The sequence below is a fragment of the Mustela nigripes genome, chromosome 4 (genome assembly GCF_022355385.1).
Source record: "Mustela nigripes isolate SB6536 chromosome 4, MUSNIG.SB6536, whole genome shotgun sequence".
NCBI classification, from domain to species: domain Eukaryota; kingdom Metazoa; phylum Chordata; class Mammalia; order Carnivora; family Mustelidae; genus Mustela; species Mustela nigripes.
Window position 1 is genome coordinate 110,646,276 of NC_081560.1, and position 15,069 is coordinate 110,661,344.

Consider the following 15,069-nt stretch of genomic DNA (forward strand, 5'->3'; position numbering starts at 1 on the left):
ATAAGATCCTGCCTGGGGTCAGAACAAAGCTTTAAAGACCGGCTCCCAAACCACCCCTGTCTGAAATTAATTGGAACAGACTGTAGAGCAATTTGTGCCTCAGGCATAGTAAAAAATAATAGAGCAACCAGTCAGCAATTATTGGGACCTAACAACTGGGTGTAATACCCAATGAAGCACAAAGCATAAATGAGAGATGAGTGGAAGAGAAGGTCAAAGGGAACCGTGCTACAACTGTCATCCCAGCTGGTTTGTGCACACCAAGCCTACACATTCTGAGAAGCGACACCAAAGTCTTCACACTGTAGGGGGAAAGAGACTTCACCAAAATAGTGCAGCCAAATCACTAACCAACCAACCAAACAAAAACCACAAAGTAAGACCTGGGTGGGGGGGGGGTGATGGAAATCATTACCCACAGCTGCTACAGTGCAGTTCCTAAAATGTCTGGTTTTCAGCAGCAACAACAAAAATATGAGATAGGCAAAGGAACAGGAAAGCATGACCTATATGCTGGGGAAAAAAGGAGGCAAGAGAAATGGCCCATGAAAGATTTCAGATGGCACAAAGGCTTCCAGGCTGCCATTATAAATGCATCCAATGAACTAAGGGAGGATACAATTCATGTAAGGGAAGATATGATGACTCTCATTAGAAAGATAATCAGTAAAGAGATAAACATTACCCAAAAAAGTATCAATTGGAAATTTTGGAGTTGAAAATACAATAACTAAAGCAAAAAATCACTAGATGGGCTCGACAGTAGATATGAACAGAAGAATGAGAGAATTTGGAGACATCCATACAGATCAATGTAATCTGAAAAAAAAAAAAAAAAAGAATAGAAATGAATGAAAAACCCCAGAGAAATGTGGGACACCATGAACTACAGCAACATATGTGTAATGGGAGTACTGGAAGGAGAGAGCAAGAGGAGCATAAAAAATATTTGAAATTATAGCTGAAAGCCCCAAATTTGCTCAAAACATTAACCTACACCTCCAAGTAATTAAAAAAAACTCCAAGCAAGATAAAGTCTAGAGGAAGATCTACACTAAGACCTATCATGGTAGGTAAAAATACTGAAAGCCAAAAACAAAGAAACTGGAAAGCAACAAGAAGAAAAGGAGTCAAAGGCCTCCCACAAGCAAGTGACTGGGGAGCACCTCTCCCTCTGCTGGGGTCTGGCTTCCTTCCACCTTCCCAGAGTCCCTCAGATTACATCCCTCTTCCAGTGCTAACAAAGCAGCAACTACTTCACCTTTTATAACTCATTCCATGTGTAGTCAGGGTTGGCCACATAGTCTGTGAGGCCTAGTTAAAAAATGAGCAGACCCTGTTCTGAATTTATTAAGAGGGCACCTGGGTGGCTCAGTTGGTTGCACGTCTGCCTTCGGCTCAAGTCATGATCCCAGGGTCCTGGGATCGGGCCTCGCATTGGGCTCCCTGCTCAGTAGGGAGGCTGCTTCTCCCTCTCCTTCTACCTGCTGCTCCCACTGCTTGTGCTCCCTGCCAAATAAATACATAAAATATTTAAAATAAATAAATGAATGTGTTAAGGAATTTAAGATGATGGTAGCAAAGCATTAGTATCAAGCTCAGAAACTTCCAGGCCCTGAGCTCTGAATGGCACAAGTCCATGCGCTCGAAGCCAGCCCTGCCTAGTTGCTCACACAAAGCCTTTCTTACTAGACCTTACGAATCATGCAGGCTGGGTACACAGGTGTGTACACAGGTGGTCTCACCCTGGCTCACCACTAAGTCCTTTTGTCTTTCCCAGCAGTCAGGAGGCACTCAGTGAGTCTATAAGCATACAGAAGTTCCCTACCTCAGCTTATTTGTTTTGTTTGGATATAAAAACATAGGTAATAATTACTGCACTCTATGGTAACTATTATCATTTATAAAAGCTTCTTTCACTGTGTTTTATTTAGCATGTTGGCCTTTTCAGAAAAGTATAGACTGCTTCTGCCTGATTATATTAATTTACCTTGAAGTTCTTAAATAACTTCATGTGTATAGACCTACTGATCAGAATATGCCATTTTTCTGAGTTGACCTAGTAGGTATGCATGTTTTTGGTTTCATTTCACATTTACTTAAAAAGTATCCCACTGTATTAATCACTGTTAGCTTTGCTTTTAAGTACTCACACATTTCTAGACTTCCGAACTTTTTGGTGAAAAATTGTGTTAGCTTTGGATTCCATTTACAAACTCACACTTCAGAAGTCTCCAGCTTCTCCACTATGTGTATGGTGAGTTACGACAGGTGTGAACAGGTAGACGGTAGGGAGTAGATATAGGTTGGGTCTTTGGAAATCTACCCAACTTCTCTGTGTCTATTTCATTCCTAATGAAATAGCTATTACACTTGCCCCACAAATTGTACTGAAGGTAATTATAGGCGTCTTACATAGGCACCTAGGAGGGTCACTAACACTTAGGTCCATCCGTCTCATGTGGCAAGGTGATGCTTGGGTCTGCGTGGTTACTATGATTTCTTTCTTGATCTCCCCAAGCTTCCATTGCTAAGTAAGAATTACTGGATGCTTCACGATTCTTAAAATTCTTCTGATTCAAGCGTGTTAGTAATTAGCATGTCTCATTAATCACATCCCTGCAGATCAATGGAGATTAAGTTCCTACTAGTTCCACGTTGCGAAAGCGTGCCTTCTGAAAAGATGGAGTTGCAAAATTCTCACAGTGAAATGCAACTTTTCAATGCATATGTCAACCACACATTTTCAAATAAAGAATCTCATTATACTTTTAAAAAAGTATTTAATCCCAGGGGCCCCTGCGTGGTATGGTTGCACATCCAATCCTTGGTTTTGGCTCAGGTCCTGATCTCAGGGTCATGAGATTGAGCCCTTTGTTGGGCTCTGAAGTCAGCGAGGCGTCTGCTTGAGTTTCTCTCTCCTTCTCCCTCCACACCTCCCCATGCACATGCTCTCTCTCTAGAAGAGATGGATAAATCTTTTAAAAATCAATAAAATTTTAAAAAGTATTTAATCCCATGACTCACTTAGTGATCTTCAGTTTAATGAAGTTAGCAGGCTAATACCTGTCTAATGAAGCATCGGTGATCTTTACTAACGTATTTTTCCTTATTAAATACAAAATAAACCACTACAAACTATAGTCACCAACATCAGATGAAAGCCATGGAACAAGTAGACTAGCTATAAAAAAAAGTTTATTAAAAAAATAGACAACATATGTAAACATCTTTTTCAGTCACAAGGCTTCATAATACAGCATAACAGGCTCAGGCCTTAAGTTTCTGCAGTGGGAGCACCTTCAATGTTGACTAATGGTAATCAGCTTAATTTCTCTTTCAACGAGCTAGTAAGTCTACATGAAAATAAATAGCCAGATTCTGCTAAACATCCTAGCACACATAGAAAATCACAAATATACAACAGATCTCAGCAAAAAACAATTTGCTGGAATGCGAGATTGAATCCTGGTATTGCAATTATCTTTTTAATGTAGTTTCATTTCTAAATTCATCATAATGTGCAGTGGACTGAAACAGAGCTACGGGGGAGCAGGAACAGGGCAGAGGGAGAAGACAGATGAACACCCACAGCTACCCCCCACCCCTACTCACATACACACACACACACACACACACACACACACACACACATGTTTTGGCAGAAGTGAAACTGAGTTTCTATACTTCTTTTACTTGCTATTTTAGGCATATATTTCCTTTACTTTTAGCAGGAAATACATGCCCCCAAATGACTGAACATAGAATGAAGCGGCCAGCCATAGTTTCAAATGTGATACAATTTTGAGGAAATCAGATTTTGATTTCGTACTTTAACAATCTCCCGAAAGTGAAGCCAAGTCCTAGAACAGAATCCGTAATACGACAAAACAAAGTGAAGTACCTGAGATTTTGCTGCAAGAATTTTAAACCCAGGACTGTTTTCCCTGGGGTAGAACGCACTCATGTTGATCGAATCCTTTCAGTGCTCTGTTCACTATTTGCGGGGGTATACCTGCCAAGTCACTGGATGTGTCGAGTGGCCAAAGAGTATCGTTTTCTTGTTTCTGCTACAGGTGGGCATTTTATCACAGCTGATTTAAATCGCCGACACTTCAGTTATTCAGGAAACCTTAACCCAGGTAAAGCTTTAAATGAAATGTCAAGTGATGTTTGCAATTTAGTTTTTCCTTGTACGCCAAGTGTTAAGTATTTATTGTCATCCAAAATAACCACATTTTAGTGGCAGAAGGGAAGCAGAAGAGTTCAGACAAATTTGTAAGCTCCTGGACAGCATTTCTGTAGTTTAATAACTCAGTAGTCTATTTGTATCATAGAGGTGTGATTTTATAAAATAACTCATAAAATCATTTCAAATCATTTCAAATCATGATCTGCTACCTCAAATCCATTTAAAATCTGTATCTGAAAGTAATCCATATTTGTCATTTCCACCATGTCAGCTTATCTTAGCAGATGTCTAACAGTTTTCCACAGTTTACTGAAGCATGAAGATAACTACAAAACACTTGAATTCTAACAGTGTCACTGTTTCTTGATTTGGCAGTGTTTCTCTCTAACGGTATTTGGGGTTATCAGAATAATTACACATTTATATAGAGAAAAATAAAATGGAATGACAGGAATGTTTACAATGAATACCTACGTCACTTAATTTTTAAAAATCCTACTATAAAATGAAAAAGATTTTTAGTCTGGAGACTGAGTAAGTGGCTCCTGACGAAACAAGAACCAATTCTATAGGAAGAACCTACCGATTAGCCTTGCTCAGGGGGACATGATGTGGTCTTAGCCAAATGCCCATGACTGACTGACTGACCTTTCGAAGATCCGTTTTGGGGGACGCCTGGGTGGCTCAGTCGGTTAAGCATCTGCCTTCGGCTCAGGTCATGATCCCAGGGTCCGGGGATGGAGCCCCACATCGGGCTTCTTGGTCACCCCCCGCTTCTCCCTCTGCCTCTGCCTGCTGCTCCCCCTGCGTGTGCTCTTTCTCTCTGACAAATAAATAAAATTTTAAAAAATCCATTTTGGGGTTCTGATAGATAACACGTTTAGAAGTTACATTCAGTAAAATGTTTACAAGTTACATTCAGTAAAATTTCCTCAGAGAGAAACAGGCGTCATCCTTGTGATGCCTCGACGTATCCATGCATCGTAAGCCCTCGGCTCAGTTCAGGGGGTGTCACTGTGGGGCTCACCATCTATTCTAGTCTTCAATTTTTTCAAAATACATACCTTTACTGACTGATATCACATTATTCTTGGCTTTTTGTTGCACAAATAACAAAAGAAACAAACCAAAAAAAAAGAAAGAAAAACCAAGGAAGGAAGGAGGGAAGGAAGGAAGAAAGAGAAGGAAAGGCAAACAGGGAGAAAACAAAGGAGCGACAAACGTGGCGCACCTCATTCAGACCTGGGCTTTGGACAAACGTGGCGCACCTCATTCCGATCTGGGTTTTGGGGATGCTGGTGAGAACCAACAGAACCTTACAACTACGCTTCGGGTAACTGAACCCAGCATAGCTTTACATTGCTGCACGTTTCTTGTTTCACACTCATTTACACTTGTTTTGCACATTCCAAGTTACTACCTAAGATTCCAGGAGCCAAAAAATGACAGACCGCTAACAGCAATCACATACATTTTTCCGGAAAGGCTGACATCCATTACTACTTTAGGAACATGGCCACAGCTTTCAAAAACACAGCAGCATTTAACAGTTCAAACTGTTTTCATTTGTTCACCTTAAAAACAAAACGAAACACAGAAATGCTCAAACATAAGGCACTTAAGACAGAAACTCCTCCTCCAGCTGCCGCACGGACGGCCGGCTGGCTCTGCTCATCATCCTGCCCAAAGGCACCGGGCCGTCCCTGCTCTGGCCTTGGGCGTCGACGTCCAGGAGGGAAGGCACGTGGGGTGTAGTCCTGTCCTCGGCCCCCCCGGGGGGACAAGCGGTGGGGGGAGTCGGACCCGGCCCGACGGAGAGCACCTGTGCCTGCCTGGCGGGCTGTGAGTCTGAGCGGCTCCTGAAGGTCAGCAGGCAAGGTGGGGGCACCAGGGCGCCCACTCTTTGTTTTTCCAGCGGGGCCTCCCTTGGCGGGGAGCACCGGGGCGTTCCCAGAGTCCACTTCGGGGGCAGGTCTGAGGCTCCGGGGTCTGAGCTGAGAGTTGCACCCGCAGCAGCTGCTGGAGAAAGCAAAGATGGTGCATGGTTAGATCGCGACTTCCAAGCCAGCCAACATGCAGACCCGTATCTAGGAGGACCGATCAATGATGGGGTTACCTTCAAGGGAGCTTCAACAAAACACCCTCAGCACACACCTTTCCAAACTATTGGGACACTGTGTGTGTTTTTTTGTATGAAAAAGTAACTGCAATGTTGGAAGGGGTGTTTCTGCCCCGGGGAAAATTACAACCATGAACGTGGCTCATCACCTCCACAGCACTTCAGGCCAATGGTCACTAGGGCTGTCTTAGAAACGGGAAGTTTCACGATGGATTACACTAAAGGTTTTAAAGGTGTTTTGTTTTTTTTTTAAGATTTTTATTTATTTAGTTGACAGACAGAGATCACAAGCAGGCAGAGAGGCAGGCCAGAGAGAGAGGAGGAAGCAGGCTCTCTGCTGAGCAGAGAGCCTGACGCAGGGCTCGATCCCAGGACCCTGAGATCATGACCTGAGCGGAAGGCAGAGACTTAACCCACTGAGCCACTCAGACCCCCCCACCCTTTTTTTAAATGATGGTCAACATGATGAAACTTCACTTTCAAGTTATGATCTGAAAAAAATGGATGGCAGCAAGAAAGCAGTTAGATTTTAGATTTTAGATGTCGCCCCTTCTCTTTCTTGTCCCAAAGTCCGGACTCCTCACCACTCTAGCACATAATCACTGGCTTATAAGTAAGAGAAAAAAAATGGTTTCTCATGGGATTGCTGTCCTAGGATTTCTCCTTGCAGTCCTCAATTACTAATAGCTACTGCCTTACAAAAGAGGAATACATTTATCTAAAGACGATGGACAATAAACTGAAAAAAAAAAAAATCACTTCTGGGCAGGGTTTTGGAAAAGCAGAGGAAAAGAACTAGAATGGAAACAGTTTCAGTTTCAACCACACTGGACAATTAGCTATACTGCACACCTCTGTACAATCTAAAAAGCATTTTCGTACACATGACCTTGCTTAATACTCATAACATATACTTGTAATTAATATACAAAAGAAATAATAGTTAGGCCCCACATAGTGTGTTTGGCTCTTCCCCCCGGCTAAAATTCAGCCTGATGGTAAGCTGAGCAGTGACACTGGGGGTAGCAGAGGACGGCTTATCACAGGGGAGGCCGGGCTGCCAGTTTGAGCTCCAGCTCTCTACCAATCGGTGGTTCAGATGTGGGCAAATGACCTGTCCTCTCTCCTGTGAGTGGCTTGGGGCAGTTATTCCCCACCTGCTCGTTCTGTTTTAGTTTGCTAGCACATACTGACGCTGCTGAGATCAATTATGCCTTTCTCAGAATTCAAATAATGAAGTCAAATTAAAAAGCAGGGTAAAATTCAAGGAGCTGTATTAACTGTGCAAACAAGCTTGGTCAACGTGACCACTTGGAAAGATACAAGCAGGTATCCATGCAACTTTATGTTCTAATCTCTGTGGTGGGGATTTGTACTTTGACCCAACTAATGCAACCTACTTGGGGTCTGACAAGCATTTCCCTCGGAGAGGGTTCGTCTGTGATGTGATGCTCGTTCTTTTGAAGAAGCAGAATAAGGCACATTCCTGCACGTCCACTCTAGGAAAGGAGGAGATGGGTTTTTCCATAGACTCCGATCAGTCTCAAGTCTTGGCGTGGAGGTCGGCTCATGACTACGTCCTCCGATGGCCACACAAAAACCTGGAGCGGGCATCTCGGGGTCCGAAGCAACGCGTGGGCTGCCCTCGGACAGATCTGCGCTGTCCGTCTGCAGCAAGCACCTGGTGGAAAGAGACGGCCCGGAGAGAAGGCTCATGGCACCTGGTGGAGGGAGTAAGGGTGGGCTGCTGGCCCTCTCGCCCATAGATGGTGGTCTTGTGGAAGGACTGGCCCCACCTCGGGACTTGGGAGCCCACTGGAAGATCCCCTCACGTTTCTTCCTTTCTTCTTTGGGCAACAGTCCTCCGGCAGCCTGTGCTTGATGAAGCTCTCTGATATCAAGCCCCAGAGCGACTGACGCCAGCAGCACGGTGCAGCCGTACAGGGCAGACTCCGTCTTCTTCCTCTGGGGGGACCTGCTCCGACTACTTGTAGGGGTCACCTGAGGAGGGCTTGCAGCAGAGCTTGAAGAGGGGCCCTCCTCCCAGCTTCCTGGCTCTACTGGATCCTCTCTCTGGCCATCTTTCCAAAGAGGTAGATCAACATAGGCTTGGCTAGGAGATTTTATTTGCTTTGGTTTTCTGTGTTCTGATCCATCGGGGGAAAGTTTTGGCTCTTCAGAAGCACCTAAACAAAGATATAAATTGTACCTCTTAAGTACAACTTGGAGGAAAAATAATTCAAACTGTACTATAAAATAAGGCTAAAATCTAATAAACATTCTAAGTCAAAGCACACGGAGTCCTTTTCAGTTCAGCAAGCCGTTCGTCCAGGAGGACCTGAAGGAAAGGGAGCCTGGGGCAGAGAACTCACGGTCCCCTGCAGAGGACTCGGCGAGCACATCCTCGGCTGGTCTCTGTCCTTCAGGAAATGGTTCCTCACCGGCACGGGCAATACAGTCATTATCGGAAAAAGTCAGCCAGTGACAGAAACGCACACACCCACATGAGGCTCTGCAACGTGTCAGACCACACATGCCCTTTGCCTCCTCTGAGCGTGTGGGGCCCGGTTATCTGTAGCTCACCTGCATGTACCAGAACCAACAGGCCCCAGATCAGTGGTTCTGAGTGTGCCTCCTGGCCCAGAGCTCTGGCATCCCCTGGAAACTTGCAGAAATGTGACTTCCTGACCCACTCCAGACTATGGAGTCAGAAATTCTACCGCGGAAGCCCAGGGGTCTGTGTTTTCGCAAGCCTTTACTCAAGTTTGGGAGCCACCGTACTAGAGGACGATTCTCCAAAGAGGCCCCAAAGGGTAACAGATTAGATCAGCTAAAGAACAAGCAGTCACTGTTATCACAGACGTGCTCAGCAGTGAGTGAACAAAAACAACAAATGGCTTAATCCAGGTTCCAAGCAATCACAACAGAGCCTCCCATGACTTCCCCAGTATTATGTCTTATAATACCTGAGTGTGATCTAGAATCCAAGACACCAGCTTTGCCCCCAACGAGCTGGAGGTGCTTTTCCCAGCATTCCCGTCCGTCGGGGTGCCCTCTCCTTCCTCTGCCTGGCCTCCTTCCACGCTCTCACACTGACCCCAAGCTCCCTTTTCCCCCAGAAAGCCCTCTGTCAAAGTACCCCCTGATGCCAACCGAGCCGAAGGCGGCCCAGCCCCCCACATGCGATCTCGGCTTCCTCTGAAGCTCCCCCATCCTTGCATCTTTCGGTTTTTGTACTTTGAGATCACAGTCCAGATGTGCACGCCGGCAGATGGTAGGCTTCTGACCACCTGTTTGCCTATTTAAATTTGGAAGGATCTCCCCTGAATAGTACTCTCATCACGTAGGCACGAAATGCATTTGGGTGAAATGAATATGCATCACATATGTGCCCAGCACATGTAATGGGTAACTAATGATCAACCCATCATTTAAAAAACAAGAGTGGGGGGAATGCTATCGACAAGTGAAATTCATTGACTTAAAAGTACATTGAGCCTTTCCTAATGTGTGTTCATGGGTACCTTTACTGGTCAGTAAAACAAACTCTTCCCCCTGAAGTGGGTGTGAACTTATGGTGGTCCATTGTAACCTTCCCTTTTGATTACTGATGACCAGCATCGATAGCCCTCAAACCAAGGTAAATATCTACATAACATCAAAATGTGTCCTTTGAGGATTCATGTAGGCATCTGACAGGTGGTGAGTGTCCGCTGTGTTCCAGGCACTGTGAGTGGTAAACAAAACTGATAAAACACTTGACATTCCAGTTTGGGAGTGAAACAGAACACACACATTAAGGGCGTCCATGTAGGCAAGTAAGAACTTCTGGTAAGAGCTATGAGTAAGAAAGACTGGGTCATGAGACACAGGGATAAGGTGTGATGCCACTTCAGTGAATGGTCAGGAAAAGCTCTCAGGAGACCCGGGGCTGAGACACAACTGCTTAGGAGGACAGGACCACACAGACGGGCGGTGGGAGGGGCCACGCAGGAGGGACACACGAGTGTCTCATTCTCATTAACTCATCAAGTGAACTTCCAGAGTTCACTTAATGGAGCTTGAGCAGAGCCAAATATATCCTAGTATTTCCTCTAACTGTCCTGTGGAGAACCTACTAATGTGTCAGAACATTCTAGAACAAATAAGTAAATAAAAGAATTGAGGGGAAAAAGAGGGAGGACTTCTCTGATTAATCTCCATTTAGTTACAAATAATGAAAAATATACTCTAGGTTGGACAGTTTTATTACAATTAGCTGTTCTTCCTTAGTCTTCACATCATATTTGACAATTGCAACATGTAACAAGAGGGCAACCTCTCACCTTCCGAGGCAAGAGTCAGAATGTCATTGTGAACGTGACAACAGGAAGCACTGGGCACCCGTCCTGCATGTGCCCACATGTACCTGTGTACGTCCTCGTGACAATGCGAAAGAGAAGCGAACACGGGTAGTGACTGACGGGATGCTTGTTGAATTAAGCACAGCCCTGATGACGAATTCAAGAAGTGGACACCATGTTCTGCGAAAACATCTTTCATCTGGCCACTGTGTCCAAGTGTGGTCTTAAATTGTCAAGTTCAAAGACCAATTTTCCTTTCTCTGGTGATGATAATCCTTGAGGTTTTTCTTTTCTTTCTTTTTTTTTTTTTTTTTAAGATTTTATTTATTTATTTATTGGAGAGAGATCACAAGTAGGCAGAGAGGCAGGGAGGCAGGCAGAGAGGCGGTGGGGGAAGCAGGCTCCCCACTAAGCAGAGAGCCCGATGCGAGGCTCGATCCCAGGACCCTGAGATCATGACCTGAGCTGTAGGTAGAGGCTTAACCCTCTGAGCCACCCAGGCGCCCCTCCTTGAGGTTTTTCAACACCATCTCTCTTCAGCCTTTTAATATCTGAATACTGAATAGGATACTAAGTATTGAAAATAATTATGATTCCTCTAAATGAAAGAGTTTCCAAGGTAATCCTCTCTAAGTGGTGGTTTTCCACAGAGAACCTGCTTGACAAGATTTTGTCCTGTTAAGCGGTGGCAATACAGCCGAAGCCCACCCCTAAAATCTCAGGAGAATTTCAGGATGTCTACATTTTCATAGTTGCTATCTCCTATACTACATTAATTCTACAGAATTAATTATGAGACTAATTTTTCTGGTAGAGAATAGGAATTACAAGTTTCCAAGGAGTAATGTGAAGCCCAATTACTTTCTGTCAGGACAGGACAGCTAGTATGTTTTGAACCTAAGTAAAGGTACACGCAGAAGAACTTCTTGCTAAATTTCCCTGTGCTACTAGAAGGACCACATGAAACTTTCAAAGCAAAGTCTTTAGAACACTCAGATGCTACATCTAACTCGAACAGATTCTATTTGCTGAAGCAGATTTACCTGGCTGGTCCACAAATAATGAAGCCAACGGCGTGGTTTTCGGATTCTTTATTAAGAGAGCTGACCAAGGGCTGTTGCCGTCTGAGAGAGGTCGTATTCTAAAAGAGAAAGACGTTTATTTCGATAGAACCATGTGGCACACAAATTGGGTTTTGACAGATACATGCCAACGACATTTCTGAGTTGGGGAGGGACCACATTTGCACTGTTCTGAAGGGCTGACAAAGTACAAACAGAACATGGAAATGAGGCAGGAAATACATCAAAGTGTTTTAACTGCCTCACTATGTGGTAACATAATTGAGTAGGACAAACTCGTCCTAGAAATGAAATTAACATTCGGGTATCTCTGCACGATCCCAGTCGCGGTCTAGAAGTGAAGTCTGGCCGATGCGGAATTCTAGAAGGCACCGCTACCTGTCACGGTCTACGCTGACGGGCCGCTGGGTGTCACATGCTTACCTTTCTTTGCTGTCACTTCTTTCTTTCATTTGAATTGAGTTGGGTCCCCAGGTACAACCTTTTTTCCTGAAGTTCTTTTTCACATCCTCAAATTCTTCTTGTCGACTGACTGTGTTCCTTCCCCAGGTTTTATTGCTTTCGTCTGAAGTCACTAGGGGGAGAGCATCACACATTAACTGATTATCAACCTGAGGTCTGACCAATCCAATCAGTCGTACGGCTCCCTCACTCGAGGAACGCCGACAGCGAAGTAACGAAGTAACGGGAAGGTGTGGAAGGGACTTCTCCCGCCCTACCGACGGCAAGCATCTTCCTCTCATCATTGAAGTAGCCAAAAAGTTAAATGAGTTAAAAGAAAAGACAAACTGAGCCTAAGGAACAAAAGCCAGTTTCTAGGTTCCTGTTTAATCCAGGTTTTTGTTAGTCGTCACGAGTTCCCCGCAGCCATGGCTACAGTCGCTTTTTCAAACCTCCAGCTGTTGAAGAGCTGCCCTGCCCGCCTCACCCTTGCTTCTTCTCCCAGCCTCACAGGGAGGTCCACTTCCACATTCAGTGTCCCTGCTTTGCTGACACATCCCACGCTATCCTTCTAGCCTTGAAGCACGCTTGCCCTTGGCGCTTGCAAGGGATTCAGGCATCCCTAGGGACAGTGTCTCCTGTTCCTATAGACTTTGACAGCCAGTCCCAGGCATAGACGGCCCAAAGCCCAGTGCAAAACATCATGACACATCTACAGAGGGGAGCACTCCATGGCCACAGGGAATGAGGCTCAGAGATGGAGAATGTCAAGTGTCTACGTTACAGATTGCACAGACCCATTTTATGAAATGTATGTGTTTATGCACGTGTGTGTATAAACACAGGCATCGAACTCTTATTCAAGTGTTGACCTTCAGGGAGACGTCTGCTTACAGAAAGACGGATATTTCACTTCTTTATAATTATTTTTTTTAGAATTGCCTGCATTATGGGTGATGCTTGATTTGTGTGTTTCAGTATTTCCACATTTTAAAATAGACGTATCCCTGTGCAGGGAGGTGTCTGTGTGTCTGCACGTGTATGTGTGTGTGTGCGACAATCCTAAGTCATCTGCACTTATTAAGGGTGTCAGCGCAGAGTCAGAGGGGACTGGCGGGTGTTTTGCAGGTGTGTGGGAGCCCCGGGCTGGAGCAGACTGGCTCTGCTGGGCTGTGGCACCGCCAAACCAGACCCGCTCCCACTGGCACAATCCACCTGCCTGCGGCCCCTGGGACAGCGATGATCCTAGAGCTTTCTGTCTGGCCCTTTACTAAACATTTACTGTCCTAGGAGGCTGGGAAGGGCATGGAGAAGAGTCCACGCTCTTGGTGACTCTATCAATGCACGTCTTTCAAGTGTCACGGCTTCAGAGCTACTGAGCTGGGTTAAACTGCGTAACCTCTCTGCCTTGTTGTGGGATCACGGAAGTAGTTACTTCATGAGGTTGTTTTGAGAATTACACGGATGAACAGATGGAAACCGCTAAGAATGGAGCAGGGCAGGGCACGCGCTCTGGGTGGCAGGATCTCTGCCCGCACGGAGCTTCTGGGTTGCTCCTTCTGCCTCCACCAAAGGATCACAGACTAGTCATCCCAGCGCTGAGCTAGCAAAACCTTCTTGGTTTTTGTCTGTTATGCGAATTGGTAAGTAGGACTGGGTCGGAGGAGGGAGGGTTGCTGACATCTTCAGGTTGTATCAATCCTCTCCTTGGAAAAATACGAGCTTTACCTCTACTCTAGATTATGACACTCGGTTACTGAGAAGCACGCCACGGCCGTACACAGGGAAAGGATCCAGGAAGAGCACAACGCTACCTGGCGGGCTCCTCCGCCTTTGGATTCTATCTGACAACGTGGGAAAGGTGTGCTTTACTCTTGCTGTAAGACATACCCTGAAACCGGAATTCTCAGAAGAGGAGTAAAATTTTTTTCTTATTCCCAAAGAGGAGGACGCCCTGCATATGGTGTCACATAGTAATACCAACTGTTAGAGAAAGCCAGAGGACATAGAGTAAGAAAAACTACGAAGAAAATATTTTGTGCCAATATCAGATGTTTTTGACAGACCGTGCTTCTTTCCATGATGGTGACATACTCATATCTTTACCTAAAGTCAAGCTTATATTGTATTTTTATTTTGGTATTTACTCTGGGAGTCTTTAAACAATTTGGGGGTAATCGCTTTTGTTCAATCTCACTGAAATGTTTCTCAAGTCTCTCAGTACATATAATCATTGCCTCCTTCAGTTTCAGAGGTTTGGGAGGTGTTTTTCTTTTCTTTTTTTTTCTTTTCTTCTTACAATGCTTTCATAATAAATTTTTCTAAGTTTATGCACATTGCCCCGTCTTCGACCTAGAGCAAACGTGCAGACCCAGCTACCACCCGCAGCAGCAGGAAACCCGTTCCTCTGAATCAGACACGTCTACTAATCCACCTGAGAGGCAAAATCCTCAGGACAAATGTTTGCTCACGTGACAAAGGCAGGCCGCGGTGAGAGCTGCAGGCTGTACCAAGTTCACGGGAAGAGCGATGATAACAATGATGTTCAAAACAATTGCCAGCGCACATGGGGCTCTTACCACATGTATACACCTGACCCTTGTCAACTACTGTGTCCCCGGTTCACAGAAATAGAATCTGAAGCAGGAAGAGCTTAAGAAAGTCTGAAATCGTAGCATAATAGGGCCAGAGCTGGGATTTGTCCCAGGCAGCGCGGCTCCAGTCTACGCCCTCAACGGTCATGCTCTCCTGAAGCTTAGAAGCAGGATATCTATGCCAGCTAGGGACCAGAGGGTACAGACACGAAGACAAGAGGGTCTGCTGGGAACACCTGGGGTCAGAAACAAGAGGATGATGGTTCGGGACAAAGAATGGGAACAAACAGTTGTGCGC

General features: G+C 45.1%; 1 protein-coding gene across 2 annotated transcripts in view; it reads right to left on the reverse strand.

Moving 5' to 3' along the window:
* Nucleotides 1-3,181: 3,181 nt before the first annotated feature.
* MAP3K21 (mitogen-activated protein kinase kinase kinase 21) overlaps nucleotides 3,182-15,069 on the reverse strand; it is a 56,196-nt gene continuing 44,308 nt past the window's right edge. Inside the window, exons 7-10 of one of the 2 annotated variants that reach the window (XM_059397308.1) lie at nucleotides 12,160-12,310; nucleotides 11,698-11,795; nucleotides 7,712-8,497; nucleotides 3,182-6,208 (exon numbers count right to left, since the gene is read on the reverse strand). In XM_059397308.1, the coding sequence (XP_059253291.1) occupies nucleotides 5,811-6,208; nucleotides 7,712-8,497; nucleotides 11,698-11,795; nucleotides 12,160-12,310 (1,433 nt within the window). In that variant the 3' untranslated portion in view covers nucleotides 3,182-5,810. Of the gene's footprint in view, nucleotides 6,212-7,711; nucleotides 8,498-11,697; nucleotides 11,796-12,159; nucleotides 12,311-15,069 lie in introns of both variants that reach the window. The other variant, XM_059397307.1, reaches the window with a different exon arrangement.